Source organism: Carassius gibelio, chromosome A4, assembly GCF_023724105.1.
Source record: "Carassius gibelio isolate Cgi1373 ecotype wild population from Czech Republic chromosome A4, carGib1.2-hapl.c, whole genome shotgun sequence".
Lineage (NCBI taxonomy): Eukaryota > Metazoa > Chordata > Actinopteri > Cypriniformes > Cyprinidae > Carassius > Carassius gibelio.
In genome coordinates, this window is record NC_068374.1 from 28075069 (window position 1) to 28100000 (window position 24932).

The following is a 24932-nucleotide window of genomic DNA, read 5'->3' on the forward strand; positions in this document are numbered from 1 at the left end:
AACTAACATTAAAGTATATTTTTATTAAACAACCCCCCTCCCCCCAATATTTGTCAACAGTCAATATTTCAACTATTGAAATCAGATCCACCCTGACTAATAATGAGAGGTCATTAGGTACTAGGTTCTCCAAAAAGCTTGCAAATGATAGCCTATTTTGTCTAGAACCTCTAGTGACAGATTAAATTAATAGGATTTTATAATTTCATTTCAATCACTGAAATGAGAGAGAGAGAGCGGGAGATAGAGAGAGACTCTGTACTTTGTACTCTCTATGACAGGTTTGATTTCTGGAATGAACAAGTGTTAGGTGCACCCTCTATGATACATCATCCTGTCCTTCAGTGTATGTGTCTTCATTCAGAGTCACTGTTCAAAGCCTACCCTGGTCCAAAGAAGAATCCAGCACATCTCCCATCATCTGCTTTGCAATGCTCTTAGTAAGATCGTAAAATAGGAAGGAATTGATAGAGAAGCTTATGCAATTGTCATAATTTTGTCCCACGCAGAATTCTTCTTTGCGCTTTATTTATTTATTTACTTGTGTTGTATGTCTTTTCTATAACATATAAATGCATTTTTTTTTACAGTGGTCCAAAAATCACATCTGTTATTATTATACCAAAACAGAGGGATAAACCAAATCTTATGCCTTTTTTATGCAAAAAAAAAGACTTTTTCCTTAGACCTTCGGACCCTTATGTGAATTTTTACACTTACAGGGCATTCTTTAATTTCTTAGATTAGTGGTTCTTAGATTAAACGTGGCTGAATGTTATACAGAGATTCAGTATGTGTTTTACTGTGATGCATATTGTGCATTTGCATGATGTCTTTGCTGAAGACTGCTTCTCAGCATTGTCTGACCCACTCTTACAGTCCCAAAATATGCATTCAGCATGGCAACGTCTTTCTTAATGTCTTTTGTCACAGGTCGGGGGGGCCAAGCTGGACTGCACCCACCCCTGAAACCCAGGATCACCTCGGGGAGCGTACCAGAAGAACCAGACGGACGAGAGTATAAAAAAAATGAACAAGGTTTTATTTGGTTAAAAGCAATTTAAAAGTTCAGTGTTCCTTCCGTGTCTCCCGACCAGAACAGAGCCAGACCTCAGACGCTGGGAAGGCGTGGAGTCGTCGGCAGTTCGTGCCTGTACGGGGTCAGCAAGAGCCAGGATAGTCTGTCACCCGTCCCGGAGTGAGGGGGGGTATCCGGGTAAGTAGAGCTCGTGGATGTTTCGGTCGAGACCGGGAAAGGGAATAATTCTTGTGTCCACCTCTTTTCATAGGGACATCACATACGGCGTTCGGCCCAGAGGATCCTGCGATCTGCACAGCAGAGTAAGTAATCAACAGCAAGTATGTGTTCTTGCATAAGTAATGGGGCTTACGGCTGGGAAATGCTTCGGTTGTGACCGGGAAAGGAATAATTCTTGTGTCCACCTCTTTTCATAGGGACATCACATACGGCGTTCGGCCCAGAGGATCCTGCGATCTGCACAGCAGAGTAAGTAATCAACAGCAAGTATGTGTTCTTGCATAAGTAATGGGGCTTACGGCTGGGAGATGCTTCGGTTGTGACCGGGAAAGGAATAATTCTTGTGTCCACCTCTTTTCATAGGGACATCACATACGGCGTTCGGCCCAGAGGATCCTGCGATCTGCACAGCAGAGTAAGTAATCAACAGTAAGTATGTGTTCTTAAATAAGTAGTGGGGCTTACGGCTGGGAGATGCTTCGGTTAAGACCGGAAAAGGAATAATTCGTGTGTCCACCTCTTTCTACAGGGACATCACATACAGTATTCGGCCCAGAGGATCCTGCGATCTGCACAGCAGAGTAAGTAATCAACAGTAAGTATGTGTTCTTGAATAAGTAGTGGGGCTTACGGCTGGGAGATGCTTCGGGTAAGACCGGAAAAGGAATAATTCGTGTGTCCACCTCTTTCTACAGGGACATCACATACAGTATTCGGCCCAGAGGATCCTGCGATCTGCACAGCAGAGTAAGTAATCAACAGTAAGTATGTGTTCTTGAATAAGTAGTGGGGCTTACGGCTGGGAGATGCTTCGGGTAAGACCGGAAAAGGAATAATTCGTGTGTCCACCTCTTTCTACAGGGACATCACATACAGTATTCGGCCCAGAGGATCCTGCGATCTGCACAGCAGAGTAAGTAATCAACAGTAAGTATGTGTTCTTGAATAAGTAGTGGGGCTTACGGCTGGGAGATGCTTCGGTTAAGACCGGAAAAGGAATAATTCGTGTGTCCACCTCTTTCTACAGGGACATCACATACAGTATTCGGCCCAGAGGATCCTGCGATCTGCACAGCAGAGTAAGTAATCAACAGTAAGTATGTGTTCTTGAATAAGTAGTGGGGCTTACGGCTGGGAGATGCTTCGGTTAAAACCGGGAAAGGAATGATTCGTGTGTCCACCTCCTTTCATAGGGACATCACATGCGGCGCTCGGCCCAGAGGATCCTGCGATCTACACAGCGGGATAAGTAATCAACAGCATGTATGTGTTCTTGAATAAGAAATGGGGCTTACGGCTTGGGGATACTTCAATTGAGTGCCTGGGTGTGGATTACGGTGACGGTGGTGGGCTCTCGGGGTGATGAGCGTCCGGCATTAACTCTATATATCTTCCCCACACTCTGTAACTTCACTTCAAACGATTTATTGTGCAAACACACCACTTCAGACACGGCACACCCACTCTTAGTGCAAATAGAGCCAGCACTCACCCAACGATGGCTCCGTCCACTTCACACGTTATCACTCCCAGTCCAGATGTATACAATTGATCGAAGTCCCAGATCAGGTCTCTTAACTTCCCTCCGATAGTGATGGCGCGGCCTGGTCTTCACTTGCTTTCCAGGACTCACACTCTTTCTGTCCTGAATATCTCCACTCGATCGCTGATATATCTGTCGCACAGCCAGATAGCCGAAACCCCACAATAGTCCTCAAATACCTCCACACGCCAGCCCAAACGTCCCAGGAATTCACTTCTCCTAGGGGAACACATCCAAAGAGAAGAACCACACACGGGGGCAAGCCAACCAGGAAGAATAGCCGGGAGAACGAACGACCAAATAGAATCTTCCCGTATGGTCTCTGCACTCCTCTTTTTATGTGGTTACTCCGCCTCCATAATCCTCTCACAGATCGCCACATCAAACTCCCCACACCAGATGTCAATCGGTCATTAGCGTTGTTATTGTGACATCGGGCGCAACCCGGAAGTGGACCGGTGTTACCGCGACACCGTCCCGAGGGGAACACAAAATTCCGGCGGGACTTAGTTCCGCTTCTCTTTCGTCACCCCGTGACATACCCCCCTGCCACGCCTTTCAGTCGCCCATTCTCCATAGCGTGCCGGGGGCCGACCTCGGTTCTCCCTCTGGGACCGTCGTGATGGCGAGACAGGGTCGATGTCCGCAGGCATATCCATCGGGTCTCTGGGGGCCATTTCTGCGGGGACATTTCCCCGTTCTCCTGGGATCACGGCCCATCCTGCTATCCACGGGGCTACCACTTCAGGCTCCTTTGGCGCCTCCTCTACGGGGCTGGGATAGTTCGGACAGGGGCGGATCATGTTCCGATGGACCACTCTAGCGGGCCCGGCTTTTCCTTCGGGCCGAATTGTATATACTGGCTGTCCAGGCCGCTGCTGGCCCTCGACCACGTACGGTGCATTCTCCCATCGGTCACTGAGCTTCCCCTTCCCTTGTCGCCGGTTGTCCCTTACCAGGACCCTTTCTCCTGGGAGAAGGGGGGCTTCCCGAGCCGTCCGGTCGTACAGCCTCTTGTTTTTCTTCCCAGCCGCTCGGATCCGTCCCGAGACTTGCTCGTATGCAAAATGGAGGCGTTGGTGGTGGCGCCTTACCCATTCGGTTACGTTCCCCTCCTCCTCGGTTGCTGCCGTCCCCAGCAATAAGTCGGTGGGCATCCGCACATGCCTGCCAAACATCAAATAAGTGGGGGCGTAGCCCGTGGTACTGTGCGTACTATTATTGTAGGCCTGAACCAGATTTGGTAGCACACTCACCCAGTCGCTCTGATGTTCTTGGTCTAGCGTGCCGAGCAAGTTCAATAGGGTCTGATTGAACCGCTCGCATCCGCCATTTCCCTGGGGGTGGTAAGTAGTGGTATGGGTCTTGGTGCAGCCGTACACTTTACACAGCTCTCTGATTACCCGAGACTCGAAGTTTGGCCCTTGGTCCGAGTGTAGGAACTCGGGGCAACCGAACGGCTGGAAGACAGCTCTCCACAGAGCAGTGGCGGTGGTGTTCGCCGTCTGGTCCAAAGTAGGAATGGCCCAGGAGTACTTGGTGAACAAGTCGGTTATGACAAGGATGTTCTGATAGCGGTCTGCCGGCCGACCCAAAGTCAAGAAGTCCATTGCGACTATGTGGAGAGGAGCCTTTGCCTGGATGGGGACCATCGGTGCTCGTGCCTCCTTCCTGGCTTTGAACAAGGTGCAACGAGGACAGGCCTGGACGAAGGTACGTACCGTTGCTTCTAGGTTGGGCCAGTAGAAGTGTCGCCTCAAGAGAGAGACCGTTTTCTCGTGCCCTTGGTGGCCCAGCTGATCATGGTACGCTATCAAGAGCTCTTGTACCTGGCCTTCGGGGACAACGATCTGTCGGAGTTCCTCGTCCAGCCCCGGATCTCGGACAGACCTACAGAGTACTCCCTCCTTCACCTGTAGTCTGGCCCATTGTCCCAACAGCTTCCTTCCTGTTCCCCCTTGGGCCCGTTGTTCGGCCAACGTCGGTTTTCGGCCCCGTTCCAGCCATCGCATCAAGCCACTGATCTCCCTGTCGGCCTGCTGTCGCTCTTTCCAGCGGCAGGGGTCCCATCCCCAACTCACAGGCATCCCCTCATGTTGAGTCCCCGGCGCCTCCACAATGCCCACCATATACTCCTCTCCTTCGGGGTCTGGCGTGGGTTCCGGTGGGTCCCTCGGACCTTGAGCTTCCGGGAGTCGGGACAGGGCGTCAGCGTTGGTGTTCTCCCGTCCTGGCCGGTATCGGAGCTGGTAGTTGTAATTGGCCAACTGGGCCACCCAGCGCTGTTCCACTGCCCCCAACTTCGCCGTCTGTAGATGTACTAGGGGGTTGTTATCAGTTACTACCGTCACCTGGGCACCCCACAAGTAATCTTTAAACTTTTCGCTGAGTGCCCATTTCAGCGCCAGCAGTTCCAACTTGAAGGAGCTGTAATTGGCGTCGTTCCTCTCTGCTGGATGAAGGCTCCGGCTTGCGTAGGCTACGACCCGCTCTACACCGTCCTGTTGCTGGGCCAACACGGCCCCCAAACCCAGGTTGCTAGCGTCCGTGTATAGGACAAAGGGCTTGGAGAAGTCAGCATACGCCAGAATCGGCGCCTGCAGCAACTCGTCTTTCAGTCGCCGGAACGCAGCCTCACACTCGGGGCTCCATAGGATAGCCGGCGATCCGCGACCTCGGGGGCGTCCTGTCCCAGCCAGCAACTGATTTAGGGGCTTTGCGATCTTGGAGAAGTCCTTGATAAAGCGGCGGTAGTACCCCACGAAGCCCAGGAATGACCGGACCTGTTTCACCGTCTGCGGGGCAGCCCACTCTCGCACCGCCGACACCTTCTCCGGGTCGACCGAAACTCCCGCCGCGCCCACACAGTGTCCCAAGAATTTGACCTCCCGCCGTAACAGATGGCATTTGTCCGGCTGGAGCTTCAGCCCATATTTCTCCATGGCCCCGAAGACCTGCTCAAGGTGTTGTAAGTGGGAGTCGAAATCTGGGGAATAGACAATCACATCGTCCAGGTATACCAAGGCGGACTCCATCAACTGACCTCCCAGGCACCGCTGCATCAGCCTCTGGAAGGTGGCAGGAGCGTTGCAGAGGCCGAAGGGCATCCGGTCCCACTCAAAGAGACCGAACGGGGTGGTAAAGGCGGTCTTCTCCCGGTCGGCCTCGGCCACTTGTACCTGCCAGTAGCCACTTGCCAAGTCCAGCGTGGAGTACCATGCCGAGCGTGTCAAGCCAGCCAGGGAGTCCTCGATCCGGGGTAGGGGGAACGCGTCCTTCCTAGTGACCAGGTTCAGCTTGCGGTAGTCGACGCAAAACCTCCATGCGCCAGTCTTCTTCTGTACCAACACGATGGGAGCTGCCCACGGGCTGCTGCTCTCTCTAACAACCCCTCGATTGAGCATACCTTGCAGCAATGCACGGACCTCCGTGTACAGGGTAGGTGGGACGGGTCGGTACCTTTCTCTACTGGGCTCTGCATCTCCGGTGGGGATCCGATGTTGCACGACGTTGGTGCAGCCGTAGTCCTCTTCGTGTGCCGAGAAGACATGTTGCCACTTGCTCAGCAGGTCTCGCAGCTTCCTGGCCTGTGTCGGTCCCAGCTCCTCCCCTTGCAGGGAACTTCCCTTCAAGTGGCCGGGCACCTCCTCCCCTAGGCTCTGGGGCGACGAGCTCGCTTGGGTAAGGGCCACTTCCACCACCGCGGGGTGTACTTGGCGAAAGCTCACGTCCTGGTCCTCCCGCACCTGATGGGATTCTACCGGCGTTACCTTGACCAGCCGCTGGTGTTTATGTAGGTGCACAACATGGGGCGTCCCGTTCCGAACTCTCACCGGGATCCGTCCTCTTCGTGCCACGGCCAAACCTCTGGCGACTTCTACCTGCTGGCCATCCCAGTGGGGCTCCACCAACACCCATTCCTCCGCTCCCACGTCCCGCTGGAGGACTCGCACCCATACTAGGGCCTCGCTGTTCGCTGGCACGGACAGGGCATAACGGCACGCTACCCGACCTGTCCCTTCGCGGCCTTGCCGGGCCCGGGACATCTGGATCCGTCGGCAGTCAGCGGCGACACGTTCCCATTCCTGTTGTTCGGCCAGCGAGATCCCTCGAGCGGGCGTTGCCCGAAACAATTCTTCCCAACATGCAGATAATACATTCATACCTAGCAAGGCCCGGTGACTCCCCAGACAGTGGTCCTTTACGATGATCACTCCCTTCTGGGGCACGATCACTCCGTGGATCTCCAAGTCCGTCAGCCTGTAGCCAATGTAGGGGATGTCCAGACCATTTGCTCCTTTCAGGGAGAGCCAGGGAGCCTCCGTCCCATGCATCCTCTGATCTCCAAACAGCTCTTGCGACAGGCTCTCCGCGAATAGGGTCACCTGGGATCCGGTGTCGACGAGACAGGGCACCTTCACACCACACACCTGGACCTCCACCACTGGGCTATGCCCGACCAGCCTGTCCTTGGAGCCTGCTCTGATGGGTGGGTCATCTAAGGGGGTCCCGACCACACGACCCACTGTGGCCGGTCGACCTAAAAACCCCCCTCCGAACCTCTTCGAGGACCACACTGTCGGCTGTAATGGCCTGGTTGGCCACAGCGGTTGCAGATAGGTCGTCCTTGCTCGTCCCATTCAAACTGGGGCCGGTTGGGCCGGTTAGGCCGCCTCCCTGCGTCCCTGTTCCCGTCCGAGTACACCCGGTCCCGCGAGATGGGCCTCACCTCTGGCCTGGTAGCCTCAGAACGCAGCTCGTCCACGAGCGTCTTGGTTAGCTCCGCCATCTGCTCCCGGACATCCTTTAGGAGTTCGAGCTTCAGAGTCTGTTTCCACTCTGCCATGTCGGGGACAGCCACTGCGGAGCTACTTACGGCCGCACACACAGGGGGTTCTTGCACCTCAACCTGATCGTTCTCCAATGCCACCGCTTCCTTTTTTAGGTCTTCGAAGGTGAGTTCCGGCTCCCTTCTGAATTGGACTCTAAGTCCCTGGCGTACCGGGCCTTCCCTTAGCCCCAACAGGAATTGGTCCCTCAACAGAGTCTCACTATCTCCGAGACCATGGTCTGGGCGTCCCTGCAGCCTGGTAACTCGCTCCCGTAGTTGGAGGGCGAAAGCTCTGACGGATTGGCGGGGGCCCTGCTTGCTGCTGAAGAACTGGGCCCGGAGAACCGCAGTTGGAGTGGCGTCACCATACCTTTCCGTCAGGAATCTGAACACAGACTGGGCGGTGGTTCGGACAGCTTCGGGGGCGGCTTGGACTTCCCGCCGCGCTTCCCCGTCAAGGGAGTTGAGGGCAAACTGTAGCTGTTGGGTCGCGCTCAGTCCCTGTAGCCCGGCCAGATATTCGATCTGAGCCCGCCATTCGGAGAGGCGCACCTCTGACTCATTTCCTCCATATTTCTGGACCCAGGGGTTTCCCATGAACACTGGCATGACTCGGGGTGGGGCCCCCAGTGCCTCGTCGTCGGCCATCTGAGAATCCCTGGTCGCTCAACCCGAGGTGAAACCCTGCCGACTACGCCAAATCTGTCACAGGTCGGGGGGGCCAAGCTGGACTGCACCCACCCCTGAAACCCAGGATCACCTCGGGGAGCGTACCAGAAGAACCAGACGGACGAGAGTATAAAAAAAATGAACAAGGTTTTATTTGGTTAAAAGCAATTTAAAAGTTCAGTGTTCCTTCCGTGTCTCCCGACCAGAACAGAGCCAGACCTCAGACGCTGGGAAGGCGTGGAGTCGTCGGCAGTTCGTGCCTGTACGGGGTCAGCAAGAGCCAGGATAGTCTGTCACCCGTCCCGGAGTGAGGGGGGGGTATCCGGGTAAGTAGAGCTCGTGGATGTTTCGGTCGAGACCGGGAAAGGGAATAATTCTTGTGTCCACCTCTTTTCATAGGGACATCACATACGGCGTTCGGCCCAGAGGATCCTGCGATCTGCACAGCAGAGTAAGTAATCAACAGCAAGTATGTGTTCTTGCATAAGTAATGGGGCTTACGGCTGGGAAATGCTTCGGTTGTGACCGGGAAAGGAATAATTCTTGTGTCCACCTCTTTTCATAGGGACATCACATACGGCGTTCGGCCCAGAGGATCCTGCGATCTGCACAGCAGAGTAAGTAATCAACAGCAAGTATGTGTTCTTGCATAAGTAATGGGGCTTACGGCTGGGAGATGCTTCGGTTGTGACCGGGAAAGGAATAATTCTTGTGTCCACCTCTTTTCATAGGGACATCACATACGGCGTTCGGCCCAGAGGATCCTGCGATCTGCACAGCAGAGTAAGTAATCAACAGTAAGTATGTGTTCTTAAATAAGTAGTGGGGCTTACGGCTGGGAGATGCTTCGGTTAAGACCGGAAAAGGAATAATTCGTGTGTCCACCTCTTTCTACAGGGACATCACATACAGTATTCGGCCCAGAGGATCCTGCGATCTGCACAGCAGAGTAAGTAATCAACAGTAAGTATGTGTTCTTGAATAAGTAGTGGGGCTTACGGCTGGGAGATGCTTCGGGTAAGACCGGAAAAGGAATAATTCGTGTGTCCACCTCTTTCTACAGGGACATCACATACAGTATTCGGCCCAGAGGATCCTGCGATCTGCACAGCAGAGTAAGTAATCAACAGTAAGTATGTGTTCTTGAATAAGTAGTGGGGCTTACGGCTGGGAGATGCTTCGGGTAAGACCGGAAAAGGAATAATTCGTGTGTCCACCTCTTTCTACAGGGACATCACATACAGTATTCGGCCCAGAGGATCCTGCGATCTGCACAGCAGAGTAAGTAATCAACAGTAAGTATGTGTTCTTGAATAAGTAGTGGGGCTTACGGCTGGGAGATGCTTCGGTTAAGACCGGAAAAGGAATAATTCGTGTGTCCACCTCTTTCTACAGGGACATCACATACAGTATTCGGCCCAGAGGATCCTGCGATCTGCACAGCAGAGTAAGTAATCAACAGTAAGTATGTGTTCTTGAATAAGTAGTGGGGCTTACGGCTGGGAGATGCTTCGGTTAAAACCGGGAAAGGAATGATTCGTGTGTCCACCTCCTTTCATAGGGACATCACATGCGGCGCTCGGCCCAGAGGATCCTGCGATCTACACAGCGGGATAAGTAATCAACAGCATGTATGTGTTCTTGAATAAGAAATGGGGCTTACGGCTTGGGGATACTTCAATTGAGTGCCTGGGTGTGGATTACGGTGACGGTGGTGGGCTCTCGGGGTGATGAGCGTCCGGCATTAACTCTATATATCTTCCCCACACTCTGTAACTTCACTTCAAACGATTTATTGTGCAAACACACCACTTCAGACACGGCACACCCACTCTTAGTGCAAATAGAGCCAGCACTCACCCAACGATGGCTCCGTCCACTTCACACGTTATCACTCCCAGTCCAGATGTATACAATTGATCGAAGTCCCAGATCAGGTCTCTTAACTTCCCTCCGATAGTGATGGCGCGGCCTGGTCTTCACTTGCTTTCCAGGACTCACACTCTTTCTGTCCTGAATATCTCCACTCGATCGCTGATATATCTGTCGCACAGCCAGATAGCCGAAACCCCACAATAGTCCTCAAATACCTCCACACGCCAGCCCAAACGTCCCAGGAATTCACTTCTCCTAGGGGAACACATCCAAAGAGAAGAACCACACACGGGGGCAAGCCAACCAGGAAGAATAGCCGGGAGAACGAACGACCAAATAGAATCTTCCCGTATGGTCTCTGCACTCCTCTTTTTATGTGGTTACTCCGCCTCCATAATCCTCTCACAGATCGCCACATCAAACTCCCCACACCAGATGTCAATCGGTCATTAGCGTTGTTATTGTGACATCGGGCGCAACCCGGAAGTGGACCGGTGTTACCGCGACACCGTCCCGAGGGGAACACAAAATTCCGGCGGGACTTAGTTCCGCTTCTCTTTCGTCACCCCGTGACACTTTCTTAATTTGTCTCTGAGATCAAATATGGTATGGTTAGATGCACTACACATTGTGTTTTTGACTCAGTAGGAGACAGAAGGTCAAGTATAATTAGGATTACAATCCTCTCACTGTTGCCAGTGCAGAGCGTGGTCATACAGTGAAATGTACCCTTGCGCCTCCATATGCATGCAAATATATGAATCACAGAATAACTTAAGATAAAAAAAGATAATGTAAATGCAATGCTATATAAATATCTGGCTACGATTTCATGCTTGTCAATCCATCAGTTTATTTTGAAGCACAACAGCAAATCAATTCACCATGAAATCAGTTCGGATTTCTCATAATACCCTCAACAGCTGTGTGGAAAATGGCTCTTGGATCGACAGAAGGTGGCAAAGGCATAGAAAGGAAATAAAAAGAAGATAGCAATGTGTGTCTGCATGCAAAGGCTCAGATGAATGAGGCGATTTAATTTAAGACTCATTAAATGAGTGGATGTCTTTTTCATTTCTTTTAAATAGCAAGCTAGATTGAGATTTTAAACATGTCAGTGATACATAATTTCTATGCAGGAAACTGAATTCTATGAGAAACCTCAAGATTAGTTCGTTTTCTTTAAGAATGATAAGATAGCATTTTTTTGGAATATGTACGGGATTCAAACTGCCTTTTGGTTGATCTCTTGGGTCAAGGCTTCAGTAGGTGTCATGAGAGCAGGAGCATCGGCTTTTGTGCTTGTGTGTGTTTTGGAAAGACGTTGAACTGAAATGATAGAGAGAGACCTCTTGTCATTGTGGAGAAACATCTCCTTGTACTGAAATAAACCTTTATGCCATTGCCTAAGATTATCCCAGGCTTTTTCAGGAAATGATGTCCCAATTATGTTACCTCATGTAGGCACTGATGTGTGATGGAAGCAGAAAAGCATGCCCATAGCTCTCCCATAATTGCATGCCTCCTTCTGTAGGCATTAACGCTCAGATGCCTATAGCAAAACAGGGGCAAGGGGAAGAAAAGACTGTTGCTGTGGCCTCATTTCCAAGTCTGTATTTAAAAGTTTCTATTGTCACATAAAATGTTAATCTACTCTGTTGATGCTGTCTGTGAATGCATTACAAGTAACACAGTTACGTAATCAGATTACTTTTTCGAGTAAAGTATTACTTTAGGCTTTTTTGGTATTAAAGAAACAAATAAACAAGCCCAGCCCAGATGACAAAAAGAAACACAAACAGTGCATTACATAGACATAATGGAATTTAATGATAAACCTTTTGTTTACAATGAACCCAGGAGAGCCATAATCGATTATCAAGTTGTAATTGTCCTTTCTTTTTATTTTCAGTATTAAAAAGTCAGCCAGCATTATGTCCTACAATATAATCTCTCTCCTCCTTTTCTGCTCTCAACTGCTTTCTCCAACTTTTCTCCCAATATTCTGCTACATGCAATTTGGAAATTACTAATGACCTCTTGTTTTTAAAGGGCTGCAATCTATGGACCATTAATGACTTATTTAATTGAGATAATTGCGTTCTACTCAAGCAATGGCCACCCCTTGTTGCACTTAACATTAAAATTTAATTTAATTTCCTGGCCCAACACTCAACTTAAATTGCTAGTCAAGTAACAGACGCATAAAAAAAAAAGAAAAAAAAAATGAATTAATGGGCCACACAGCTGTGAATACATGGTAATAGCAAAGATGTTATTTGTTAAATATAAAAAGCCTCAATGCCAAGTCTCAGGAAAGCACTTCATTACTACAGGCTCCTATACATATAAACATTATCTTCTACTTCATCCTCACTATCTCAAAGAAGCAGACGGATGACTGTGAAATAGCAACATGGCTCATTTCATTGCCCCCATTCTGTTTTATTAAATGTGAAGTGTGAGATCTCACATTGAGATAGAAACAGAGATTTAAGTAGTTATTTTCATCATCATTTTTTAGTTTTGTTTAACTATTCATTTAGGCTGGACTAAAGAAAATGTGTAACATCCACATTATTACACACTTCACCTTTATCAAACTGTTTACCTCACCTCACTTTATTACAGAAAAAACAGACAGAGACGAAGAGACACAGCAAGAGATCACACTGTGCTACATCGACTTATCAGAAGTTTTTGTCTTTATATTTTCTCTCCAGTTTCAAGCAAAATTACCCACAGCTTCAAACTCTGCATTTTAATATGGACACCATGTTGCTTCCGACAGCTGCTTAGTCAAAGTATTTTATATCCACATCTGAATTACTATCTTAATTAGAGTCATTGTTACAGCAGCATTAATCAGACTGAAATACAGCACTGACCTAAAATGTTCATTCCGACAGCATTTACGAAGCCTTTACAGATGCTACATGTCCTTTTCCGTGTCTGACCCATCACCACATACTTGTCAAGAGCTTCTCGCTTTATGATTGGTCAACAGTGGCTAAATTAAATGCAAAGGGCAATTATACAAGGTCATGTATTCTTAGACAGTGTCTCTGCACTCATCCATCGTCCTCCTTGAGTCTGTCTATCACAATGTCTGATCTAGCTCTTCATCACCTCTGCTCTCTTATGTCCTCTCTCTCTCTCTCTCTCTCTCTCTCTGCCTCCTGATTCACAGTGAGAAATAGTTCAGAGCCCTCAAGGGAGGTAGGCACAGGAGCGAGTGTATAGGTGTATGCGTGTGTGGTGGTCTCATTGCCGGCATGCTCTCTGATTAATCAATGCCTTAAACACAGAGCACAGCGGAATAGCCCAAAGGCTCCCAAAGGGGATGTAATGCAAGGTATAAAGCACTTTCCAGCACAACCTCTTTGACCTCACCACCTGCTCCGAGACATCAGGTTGATGGACAACATATACATGTCACCGATTAACGATCTTCAACAAGTACAGACCCCTGAACAGGGTTACCTAAATACCGGAATCTACTGATTGTGAAAGGGTTAACCACATCAGTTACGTGACTTTAAGTTAAACATTTAGGCAACGGCTTATGGTCAGTCCAGGAACAAGACAACCATAGACATAGAGGGAGATATTCAGATTTGCTCTATACTGATATGGGTTTTTAATTATTTAAGCTTACCCCCATGTCGTTCAAAACCCGTAAAAGATTTGTTTGCCTTCGGAACACAATTTAAGATATTTTGGATGAAACCTGGGACACTTGTGACTGTCCCATTGACTGCCGAGTAAATTACACTTTCAAGGTCCAAAAAAGTATGAAACTTTTTGTACGCAAAGAAAACAAAAATAATGACTTTATTCAACAATTTGTCTCCTCTGTGTCTCTCCGCATCACCATAGTGCCATTTTGGAGAATATCCGCTGGACGCAAGCAGTGCAAACTCTTCGGTGTCAGTTGCGCTTTACAGATGTGCTGTTTTCATTCAAATCAAAGTGTAAATACACATAGTAAATGTATCCTTGTGTCGCGACTGATATAGAATAGCTTATGCAGTTTGAATCCAGTTACTAGGCAGTCAATGGGACAGGCACAAGCCTCCCGGTTTTTATCCAAAATATCTTAAATTGCGTTCCGAAGATGAACGAAGCTTTTACGGGTTTGGAATGACATGGGTGCAAAATGTTCACTTTGGGGTGGAGTAACCCTTTAAGAAAACTCTCTTAATTTAGTATCATCCAGTAAACAGAGGTGGTAGAAAATCATGTTCTCTGTAATTCATCACTTGACATTGTCATGTCCTTTCAAGCTGATTTTGGACTCGTCTAATTAGACTCATTACTGGCCAACCCACTCTTATTCTCAACACATTTAGCTAATTAAAGAGCATAATCTAATTCACATTTGATTAACCAAGAACCCAATGAAGCCTTAATGTTGACAGCAAGACCTCAGAGAAAGCTGTTTTCGAAGCCGTTGATTTAATTGGGTTTGAAATTTAAGGACCACAGGCCATGTGTGATCATATTTTATTTCATAATTTGGTCTTTAGTGTCTCTAAAACTGATAGCAATGTCTCCATTGGCTAACAGCTGTTTGAGTTGGAAATATATTTTGACGTGGATATTTATTCTGTATTTGAGGCAGAAAGACATTCTTTGATAAATGAACCAGATTAATAATGCAGACAAATTCTCAATGAAATATCTAAGAATAAAAGCAAAACACAGGGACACAACCAACCTTTTTGTATTCAGTTGGTCTTCTGAGAATTGATGTTGTAGTGCTTGCATTACAACGATCTTATTAAAAAGTGCTCTTTCTGCATCCATTGTTTGCTAAAACAATCACATACTCACACAATCACATAGAACTGTAAAGAATATCAAAGATAGCTGTGAGTTTTTGTTTGTGCGGTAACTTCTCAAATGAATGCTATTGAATTCTCTGGTACATTTTCAAAGTTTAATTAATACAAATAATTATTTAAAACATGAGACTGAGAAATGATAAATGCATTGATAAATGATCAAGAAATTTGTAGTTGACTTGATTAAAATGAGATGTGAGGACAGTTTGAGTATATTGTGTGTTTTTTAACTTTTTTAACAATCATTTTTTCTCAACAGTTGCTTATTCAGTAAATGAAATGCTGCACTGTCCTTGTGTAACATCAGGCCTTTGTCTCGTCTCTTTCAGAGGTTGTACTGGTACATTTATTGATTTCCTAGTCTAGTGATTCAGATGCTTGGGGCCTTTGTGTTCTTTACTTCATTGTCCATTTCAGCACAGAAGCAAACATTGCGAGGAGTTCTGTGAACTTATGATTCGTATGAAAAATTGAGGTGAGTTATTGAACATCCTGGTCATTTTTTTAAATAATACGAATGTACGTGGACTAACAAAACGTCACCATCACATCAGTGGCAAAAAGTGTCTATATGACTTGAGCGCTATATTCCATGTCATGCAATAAGTATGCGTGACAAACAGACTTCGATTTAAATCATTTGTTAAAAATCTTGACAGCTATTCTTATATTTCATGCCCAAGTTCACGAGAATAATGTATTAAACATTCTTTTAAATTAGATTATTTCAATGAATCAGTTCACAAAACGTATCTTAAACTGATCCAATTTTCATTCTCAACTCAGTTACCCTTCTTCACACAAAGCTATCATAAGACTGTTGATTCTTATGAATTTTCTAATACTTTTAGGGGTCTTTACATCTTATTTTAAGGTTATACCCATTTCATAGTAATTGCATGGAAAAGGCCTAACAAAATCTCTTTAGAAAATAACCCATACAGGTTTGAAATGAAAAGAGGGTAAATGATGACAGAATTCCATTTTCAGGTGATTTCATCCTACCAAACATGATTCATAATAGAGCATTCATTAATAGATTATGTCCTTGGGGAGATTACTTTGAGTCATCACAGACAGTACATTTCAAACTTTCAGAGGTTAAAAGGTACAGAAGCACGCAGTGATGTCATGAGTTGTCATGATGCGTTTGGATTAGTGGCTGACTCTGCAGTGGACGTTTCTAGGCCTTACAGCAGAACACGGCACAAAACCCTGCTGTGCCTCCACTTTTCATAGTTGCTGCTAGTTGTCATTTCGATTCATTGAACATCAGGGAACTTGACAAGCCTTAGATGGGGACGGCAAATAAAGACAAAATTATTGTCGGCCATTTCTGACTCAGCATAGGATGCGTGACTACACTGTCTAGAGCGTTGGGTCTCATAGGGACTGTTCTCTACACTCTAGCAGGGCCAAACAAGAGTGAAATTGAAATGACTGTTTCATAGATATTTTTAAGCATGTCAATGTTGACAGAACTACTCTCATTACAAAATTTTGACAGTGTTATTATGACTTTCTAGGATTTCTAGGATATATATATATATATATATATATATATATATGTATATATATATATACAATTATAATTTTGTATATGCTTGGACACTAGAAAGGGTCTATGCTATAAAAAACCAAACATACAAGCTTCACCTTGATGAAAAGTGCTTCAAAAACCATAAGAATTCATCTGTTTGTAGAACAGAGGACGTCCTCGAGCTTTGCTTTTGTTCCTTCTAAGGCAGAAACAGGACGAGCTTCAATATTGTTCATAAAAAACTCCAAGGACTGTCACAAGAAGTCAATAGTCTCGTCTAGTCATGGTGATCCTGAATTTCTTTTGAATATTTTGTTCTTAATTTCTCCCTGAGTAGTTGCGCACATATCTACTCCCTGAGTTTTGTTGTTTTGCACTTTCTCTTGATTTTCTCCTTGGCTTCATCTTGGCTTTTCAATATCTGTCCCTCAGAAGCTTATTGGCTGCTAAGAGGAAGTACACCGCCACTGGATTTTTATTTGCCCATGCATACAAGAAGTGTAATGGCCACTAAAGCACTCTGATTGAAGTAGAAGTCATATTCCCCCGTGAGACTTGAAGCGCTGCCACAGGGCTGTGAATTACATTGTGCACAGGCAGCCGTGGTGCGAAGCCTGGCCTTTCTCAGCAGCAGCAGGAGCCGGTCTCTATTGCAAGACCTGCATGCGAATTTGTGATTTCAGCTCTCTTTGCAGACCCTCGGGTACCTCCTCAGGAGCAAAGAAATTTGCTTTTTTTTCCATCTGTACATTCAACCATCTTTCCAGTATTCTTTATTTATGCTCCCTCTCTTTACACTCCATCTGCTCAACTCTACAGACGTACAGTACATGGAGCTTCACTGGCCTGGCACCCTACTGAGAGTGAATGGGAATTCAACTCAAGGCATGCTGGGTGTGTATTTAAAGTTGGGTATAACCTCATGTCCTGCCTGAAAGGTCACCTCATGAATCACAGTTGGGTGGATGACTGTTATTAGCATTGAGAGTTAAGAGCAGTAATGGCGGCTTGCTTGTCTTTTGATTACACCTTCAAATGAGGCAGTTCATCAATCGTATGCAAGCATGCCAATACTTAGACAAGACGTCAAGATCAATGCCTGCTGACTGGTATTTCATTACAACTGCATGGTAATTACAGAGTGTTCTTTAATTGCTAAACATTGTCAATTATGTACAACCACAGTGGACAGGTTGAATAGCAAAAGTTTATTTAAAATATACACTTGCGGAAGCATCCAGCGTACATCGTCACAGATTTATCACATCAAAGTCTCTCAGAAACATGTTCGCTTTAATATCCATCAAAATGTGACAATAATTGTGTTGCTGTCTTCCTCTGCAGTTAAATGAAAGCGTATTGTGGGCAAGGTGGATGACAAGTTCAATTGCCTGGAAGATAAAAGCTGGAATGTTTGGACCATGATGGAAAAACTGTGAAATGTTTGCAACATTTTGGAAATCGTTATTAAGGACGTGTCGTCAGCATGATGCTTCTTAAGAACGAGAATCTTGTTATGTTTAATTATGAAGCTATTTCTAATGAGAACAGCTATTCCCTTTGCAGTTATTCTATTTGTTACTGTTCTCGTTTAAAATGGCAACTGAAAAAATGTTTAAGAATCAATGCATAAAACTGTATTTTGTTATGAACTGCAGTGTTATTAAGCTGCTATTCCTTGATAATAATTTTAGGATTTTGTCCCATACAATAATGAAAACTGGTTTGTAATGACAGATAGGATCAGTCAAATAACTGCTATGCCTCAGGAATTTTATAAAGCCACCATATGTAGGCCCAAAAAGTGCTACATTTAGCATCATGTGTCTTTAACGGAACAGATCTAAACACTGGATGCACATGGATCTCTCCAGGTGAAAACTCTAAACAAACCATCCTTTTTATCCAGAAAGTCTTTAATTCTCTATGGTCTTGATTAGGCATTTGTTCAAACACAAACCTATAGTATAGTGTAAGCTAAAAAATATATAAATATATCTTACATTTATGTCGAAGTGCTTTATTGGAAATATAGTGCAAAAACTAAAAAGGTCCTTGAGGAGACCTCTAAATGTAGTTTTCTGGACTCCCCTCACCACCCATAAAAGACTGGGGTCGTTGTCGTGCTCTGGTGCAATGTGCTTAACAACAGTAGAAACCTACACATATTAATAATAAAAACTATAAGAGACATCAAGCTTGCCTTCACCTGAATATTTAATCTCTAAGTAGAATCCTTCCCAAGTGTAATAAAAAACCATCCTCACTTCTGCGCTGCTTCTCAACATCTTCACCTCTACACTGACCAGTGAAAACCATTAGGCATTGGGAGCCGCTAAGTAAGGGCATCGCATTCCCTCATGCTAACCCCCTTCCACTTCCTGTCTGCTGTATCATGTGAGAGGATGATGTGCTACTCGGTATGCAGCTCGAGGGACGAATGGATGGATGGCATAATAGAAGAAAGGAAGAAAGGACTCAGAATGAGGATGAGCTCTGCCTGACCCGACTTATTACAGACTGGCCTTGCCCCATAGTCTATGCTCTAGCGTGCATGAAGCCGCCAGGACATCCCAGTGGATGGATGGACAGGGAATGAGAAGGGGGAGGGAACACATGAGGAATAAAAAAAATAGCAGAGTCTGAGAAAAAGTAGGCCGATGATGATGTGTAAAAATGTCCACTAAGAAGCAGCGTCACCTAACCTACATTTATCTGGATGCTTTTTTCTCAGTGGCTGTGTATTTGATGTGCAGATGCTAGCGGTAGTATGAAGCGCCATGTTGCTTTATGCCCGCTGTAATGGAGACTACCAACATAGACAGCAACCAGCTGTTTAGGGCAGTAGGGTTAAGTGCAAGGTGTGCTCCCTAAAGAGAACTATAAAAGCACAATATGCTGGAAATTGTTTTTCATATACCTGTTTTTGTAAAAATCTTATACTAATAATTGTTTTTCCAGTGCTTGCTCCTCTAGTGCTGTTGAACTTATTCAAAATAACAGCAGATGTGATTGGGCTCAGATATGAATATTTACTCATATAATATTTAACTTATTAGATTAACTTAAGTATTTATTTTTCTATTTGCTGTGCATATATTTAGTCCTTAATCCAGTAACATCTATGGAAAATGTTATATAAGCAGATATAATTAAATTACCAGCTCACCGAAATAAACTGTTAATTAAAGTTTGTTTTCAGTACATTATAGGCCCTCGAAACCCACTATAGGCCCCCGAAACCCACTCACTAGGAGATGGTTAAAAGTTGAAACGGTAAACTACTGCACAGTTACAACAAATCGATGCTGGAAACACCGTGTTATGGATCATTTTCCTAATTTGTTTTGTTCACCCAGGTGGAAAAAGAGTGGCCAAAAAAGAGATATTTAAAATGTGTAAAATGGCCACTTTAATGAATTTAATGTTACTGAACATCTGACATAATTCATTGTATTTTCCTATCTGGCCATGGGTTTACAATGAAACACTAAAGTAAGGTTAAACTAAACACTTATCAAAAAGCACTCCATTAAAGGTACTACACTTGTTCAAGAGAACATAATGCTTTGCAATGAACAGCAATTCAGGACCATTTACAGTTACAGTGGGTTATAAGAATCCACTTGTGAATAACTTTTGTGCCATTTGCTACAAACACTTTGATTTATTGAATGTAATAAAATATATAAAGTGGTGTAACCATCAAGTAAAAAAGATCACATTTCAAAAATACTTTTAATTCAGAAAGGAAAAACAACTTCATCATAGTAGATCAAGTCATTTTCATTAACTTTTCTTTCTTTTTTTTTTACGTACAACATCCAGACAAAAAGTTAATTTAATGTTATTGATCCATTTGCTGTTTATTTGATTTCATAATTAACAGTCCTAATGGTCCAGATGAAAAATGTATTCCATTAAATTGATCCTGTTGAAACATTTGACCTAAATGAACAGCATACTGTGTTTTACGTGACTAGAAAGGTAATAAACCTTCACAAAGGCAAAGATTCCAGGGGGCAAATATTGCCTCTAAATATAAATAAGTGCATTTCTGACACTGCCTCAAACCCACTTAAACAACCCACCCTATTAAGATGTGAATGAATAAGACCACACACACACACACACACACACACACACACACAGTGGAATAGACCATCAACCTCTGTGCACACAATTACACTTAATTTAGAATACAGACTAATAGAAACGTGTTGTGGGGTGACGTTTGCAGCCTACTGAATCATTAACGTGACAAAATAATGAGAAAATTCTAGGATTGGGTAAGGTAGGAAATGGAAAGACTTTATTGTAGTGGGTTGTAGTGGGCACCGTCACGTTCGTGTGTCTGCTCACACCCCCAACTCAAATCAGCTCCACAACGAGGCTGAGGGAGACACGGCGTTCAATTACACCGGTTGCCAGTGAATAGAAGGGACGAGGTGCGGGGAAATGCACGCCTGTGCCGTCAGTGAAATGCGCCTGAGATTTAGCCCCTGAATGCACACGACGACACCGAAATGCCGGGCTGGAAGAAAAATATCCCCGCTTGCCTCCAAGCCGACCAAGAAGGAGGTATGAAAAGCAGCGTTTTAATAGTTTTGCTTCTGCACGAGCGTTGTTTCAGCGGCGCGTTGTCTTTCTTGTTAAGGTTTGTTTGTTTGTTACATTGTAACTGCTGATGTTTGGCGCGAAATATTTGGAACGTTCGGCGCTACGTTGTATCAACTTTTTCCTGGTAATCAGTGGATTGAGACATAATACCGCGCCCGCCGCGAGGATTTCCGTAGTAATGCACTTGCTCGACCGGGTTCTTTTCTTAAATCGACATTTTAAGGGTTGCTTACGGTTACTTTTCTCTTTTATTGCTTCCTTTGTTTTTGGTAGAATGCATTCTGAAGTCTGTTGTTTCCAATGCACCGCCCATATTGATAGTATAGATAGATAGTATATGTTCATCGTACTCAGTTTTAAAAATGTTGCCTACAGTCATGACATTTCTGTCGTTTCCACTTGGCTTGGCTGATAACCATGTGTATGCGGTATGTGACAGTTTTTTCCTATTCGTAAACCGAGTGTATAATGCACACCAATGGAACCGTGTGTTTGTAGCTACTAGTGCTGTATTATATGTCTGTCATATGGGCTTATCCTTTCGCTTTAAAAGTCTTCATAGCCGTAGGGCATGATTTGCAGCTCGTTGCTGTCTGTACCCGTTTTTATTTAACGTTTAAGGTGTGTAAATAGCTAATGGTTTAGATTTTTCCTCACGCACAGGTGATTTTGGGTTTGAATTCGGCAACAGAATTTCACTATTCAGCACCTAATGAAATTTTATCCATCACAGCCATGCATGTCGAGTAGGACGGGTCTGGATGGTCAGGGGGAGAAGTCAGGTGCACTTGCCCACAGTAAACAGGCTGAGTACACCGAGCACGGGCTTATAATGAATCAAATCAAAGCAGCGTGGAATGATCAGGTTTCAGAGGACAGTGAAATGTGTTTGCACACGTGGTTTGTCGTTGTAAAGATTGTGTGTTATACATATGGAGCAACAGCACTTAGGGCAAATATTAATGCAGGGTTTTTTTTTCTTTTTTGGTTAGATAATATTGGCAGATCTTTTGGAAAGGGCTGTGTTCTCTATATAAGTACATGTCAGTTGACTGTTTATATGCACATGAACATTCTGTTTAAGATTGTAATATTATTGTATTTTGATTACATATATGCATCATGTTAATCTGATTGCAAGAAATAAGATTTTGTTTCCAAGAAATCTGAATCAGATTGCTGGTATGTTCTTGTTTTAATCACAATTCTGGGTGATGTAAAGACCTTATTGGCAATATCCATATTATTTATATACATGAAAATTCCAATATGCATTGTGCAGCGTGATACAGGCTGTTATTGGAAGTCAAAGATTTGGGGCAAGAAGAATTTCCCTCCAAACATGAAAATAAATTTAGTTCATTGCAACAGTAATAGATTGAATAAATGAACACAGAAAAAAATATATATAAATGGGCATGGATTTTTTTTCTTCACTCAAATTATAAGATTAACCAGAATATGCGCTTTAATCAGAAAATGGATAGGTTCTGGATGGGTTGTGTCTTTTTATGCAATTGTGAATGGCGAATGGGGATTTTTATGATGTTCATATTCTGTGCATTTTCATTGACACATGTGGTTCTTGGAAACCAGTATAAATAAATCATGTGTGGAGAGAAGTATCTGAGATCATGTATGCACCTCTAAGATGACTTGAATGACTCTCAGGTGTTGAATGTGAACATTTGGTCAATGTCATCATGACTCCGGACTGATGAATTTCATTCCACCATTGTCATGGATGATTTCGCCTGCATTAGCCATGCTTCCTTGAGACTGTGTAAAAGCATTTACATCATTTTTATAGAGTCTGTTTGGAATGGAAATGTAAAGGCTTATTTTATTAGAACAAGGTTATTTCAAGCCACTTGCAGTCAAACAAACAAAAAATAGCTTGCATGTAGCTGCCACAGTATGAGTCGGTATGGTTTAAACAGGTGTATATTCACTTTTAATGCCAAGTATTTAGACTTTATTGGAATGCTGTTGAGTGCTGCAGATCCACGTGTAAAAGCAAATTTTGCATGGCATTGGTGCCATCTTCGGCATGCTGGCACTTGTGATCTGGTGCCAATGTAATTGGGTTTGAGGGTATATTGCAGAAAGCTGTGTATGATGCTGTGTCCTTGGATCGGTGCAGAATTGCTATGGCTTGCAAACCTCCTCCACCTCCTCCTCTGAGTCTTTGTATTGAATGGGTAGGGAGATCTAGGGCATGGAGGGTAAAGCTTTGTATGTCTATTAGATGCTGCTTCTCTTGTGTGCTGCAGGACTGCAGTTGTTGGGACAAATAGGTTTACATTTTTATCACTCTTTCCATAATTAAATTTAAGGATATCTAGTAGTATTTAATGCTTGGATCTTGAGCATACAGGTGTGCTTGTCCGTGCACCTAGGCAATGCATTCATCCTAACATTTAACCAGATTTCAGGACTTGGTGATGGATTGAAGGAGAGTATTCAATTTATAATAGCAGTCAGAAGTACCTAAAATATCATGTATGAGTAGGTTTGAATGATGCGGCACAGATCTTCTTGTAGTGTCTGCCTCTAGATATTGATTATACACTTCTTATTTTACAGAGATACTGTAGTTTACATAAAAAAGGACATTTAGCAAGCAATTTATACTGCCTTCAGGTTATCGAGAATTTAGTAAATGTGTCTACTTGCTGCAAATTTGAGATACAATTTTAATCCCCAGGAAAATGCATAACCTTTAACCATAACAGAGAAGATAATTTCATAATTGTTCAAAATGCAACCACCTTGTTAGCTTTTGCACATTCAGTTATAAATATTTATGTATATCTGTAACCATTTATTGCATATTTTTTGTATTGTGTTTATATTGAACATCAGCACCGTGTCTCTGTCAGAATAAATATTCTTTCTGAAGGTTGGTTTCATAATTAGACCACTTGATTTTTCTCTTTTGCACTGATTAGTTTTTTATTTATCTTTTATTGTGTGTTTGCTATTTGGAAAAAAATTCTGCTGGTTTTGTTTGTTTTCCTAGCAACTGAAAAACTCCAGTGCTGTTATTTGCAATATGTCACGCTAAAACTCTCCTACTCTCCAGCATTTGGAGCTGAATGTCCATATGTGTTGCATTAAATAAATGAATCAGTAATCAAGATTGTCAAAACACAAAGCAAAAACGGGACGGTGACATTGTTTCATTATTGCTCTTAGATATGAATGGGGAATGGCATGTAGTCGTTCACTAAAGCACAGACTTGTTTTGCTGTCTGATCTGTTTTGAAGAAGCTGAACCGCTAGAACAACAGATTAATGTCAGTTCCGCACCTGAAGCCGAATTATGATATTTGCCTCTTGAAATCGGTAATTATGGATTTTTATAGAAGTGTGTGGTTAGGAGTGGAGACATCATATTTGTGTATTCACACATGCTTATCACTGCCTTACCATTATTTCATACTTGTGATTTCCTCTGGCTAGAATGAGAAAGCAAACTGCAGTGCTTCCCACAGGTTTGAATTATACTTGTGGTGGTACGTTGTAACTCTTATATCGATATATCTATATTATTGCGGGTTGGTCCGTCAGATGAGAGAGAAACTATACTTTCTTACAACCATTTAAAATATTTTTTTAATGAAATCATAGCCTTTTGAAATTTAATAATCACAATTTATGTTTTTCCAACCCCAAAATATAAGCCGTCTTAAAATGATCATAAAGATTTTTGTTTTCATGTATTGAAGACATTTTATGACATTTAA

General features: G+C 44.3%; 1 protein-coding gene across 1 annotated transcript in view; it reads left to right on the top strand.

The window, feature by feature from the left end:
- The first annotated feature begins 20913 nt into the window (after positions 1 to 20913).
- LOC127975881 (glutamate receptor-interacting protein 1-like) overlaps positions 20914 to 24932 on the top strand; it is a 224930-nt gene continuing 220911 nt past the window's right edge. The window contains exon 1 of the mRNA XM_052579950.1: positions 20914 to 21144. Within this exon, the coding sequence (XP_052435910.1) occupies positions 21090 to 21144 (55 nt within the window). The 5' untranslated portion in view covers positions 20914 to 21089. The remainder of the gene's footprint in view (positions 21145 to 24932) is intronic.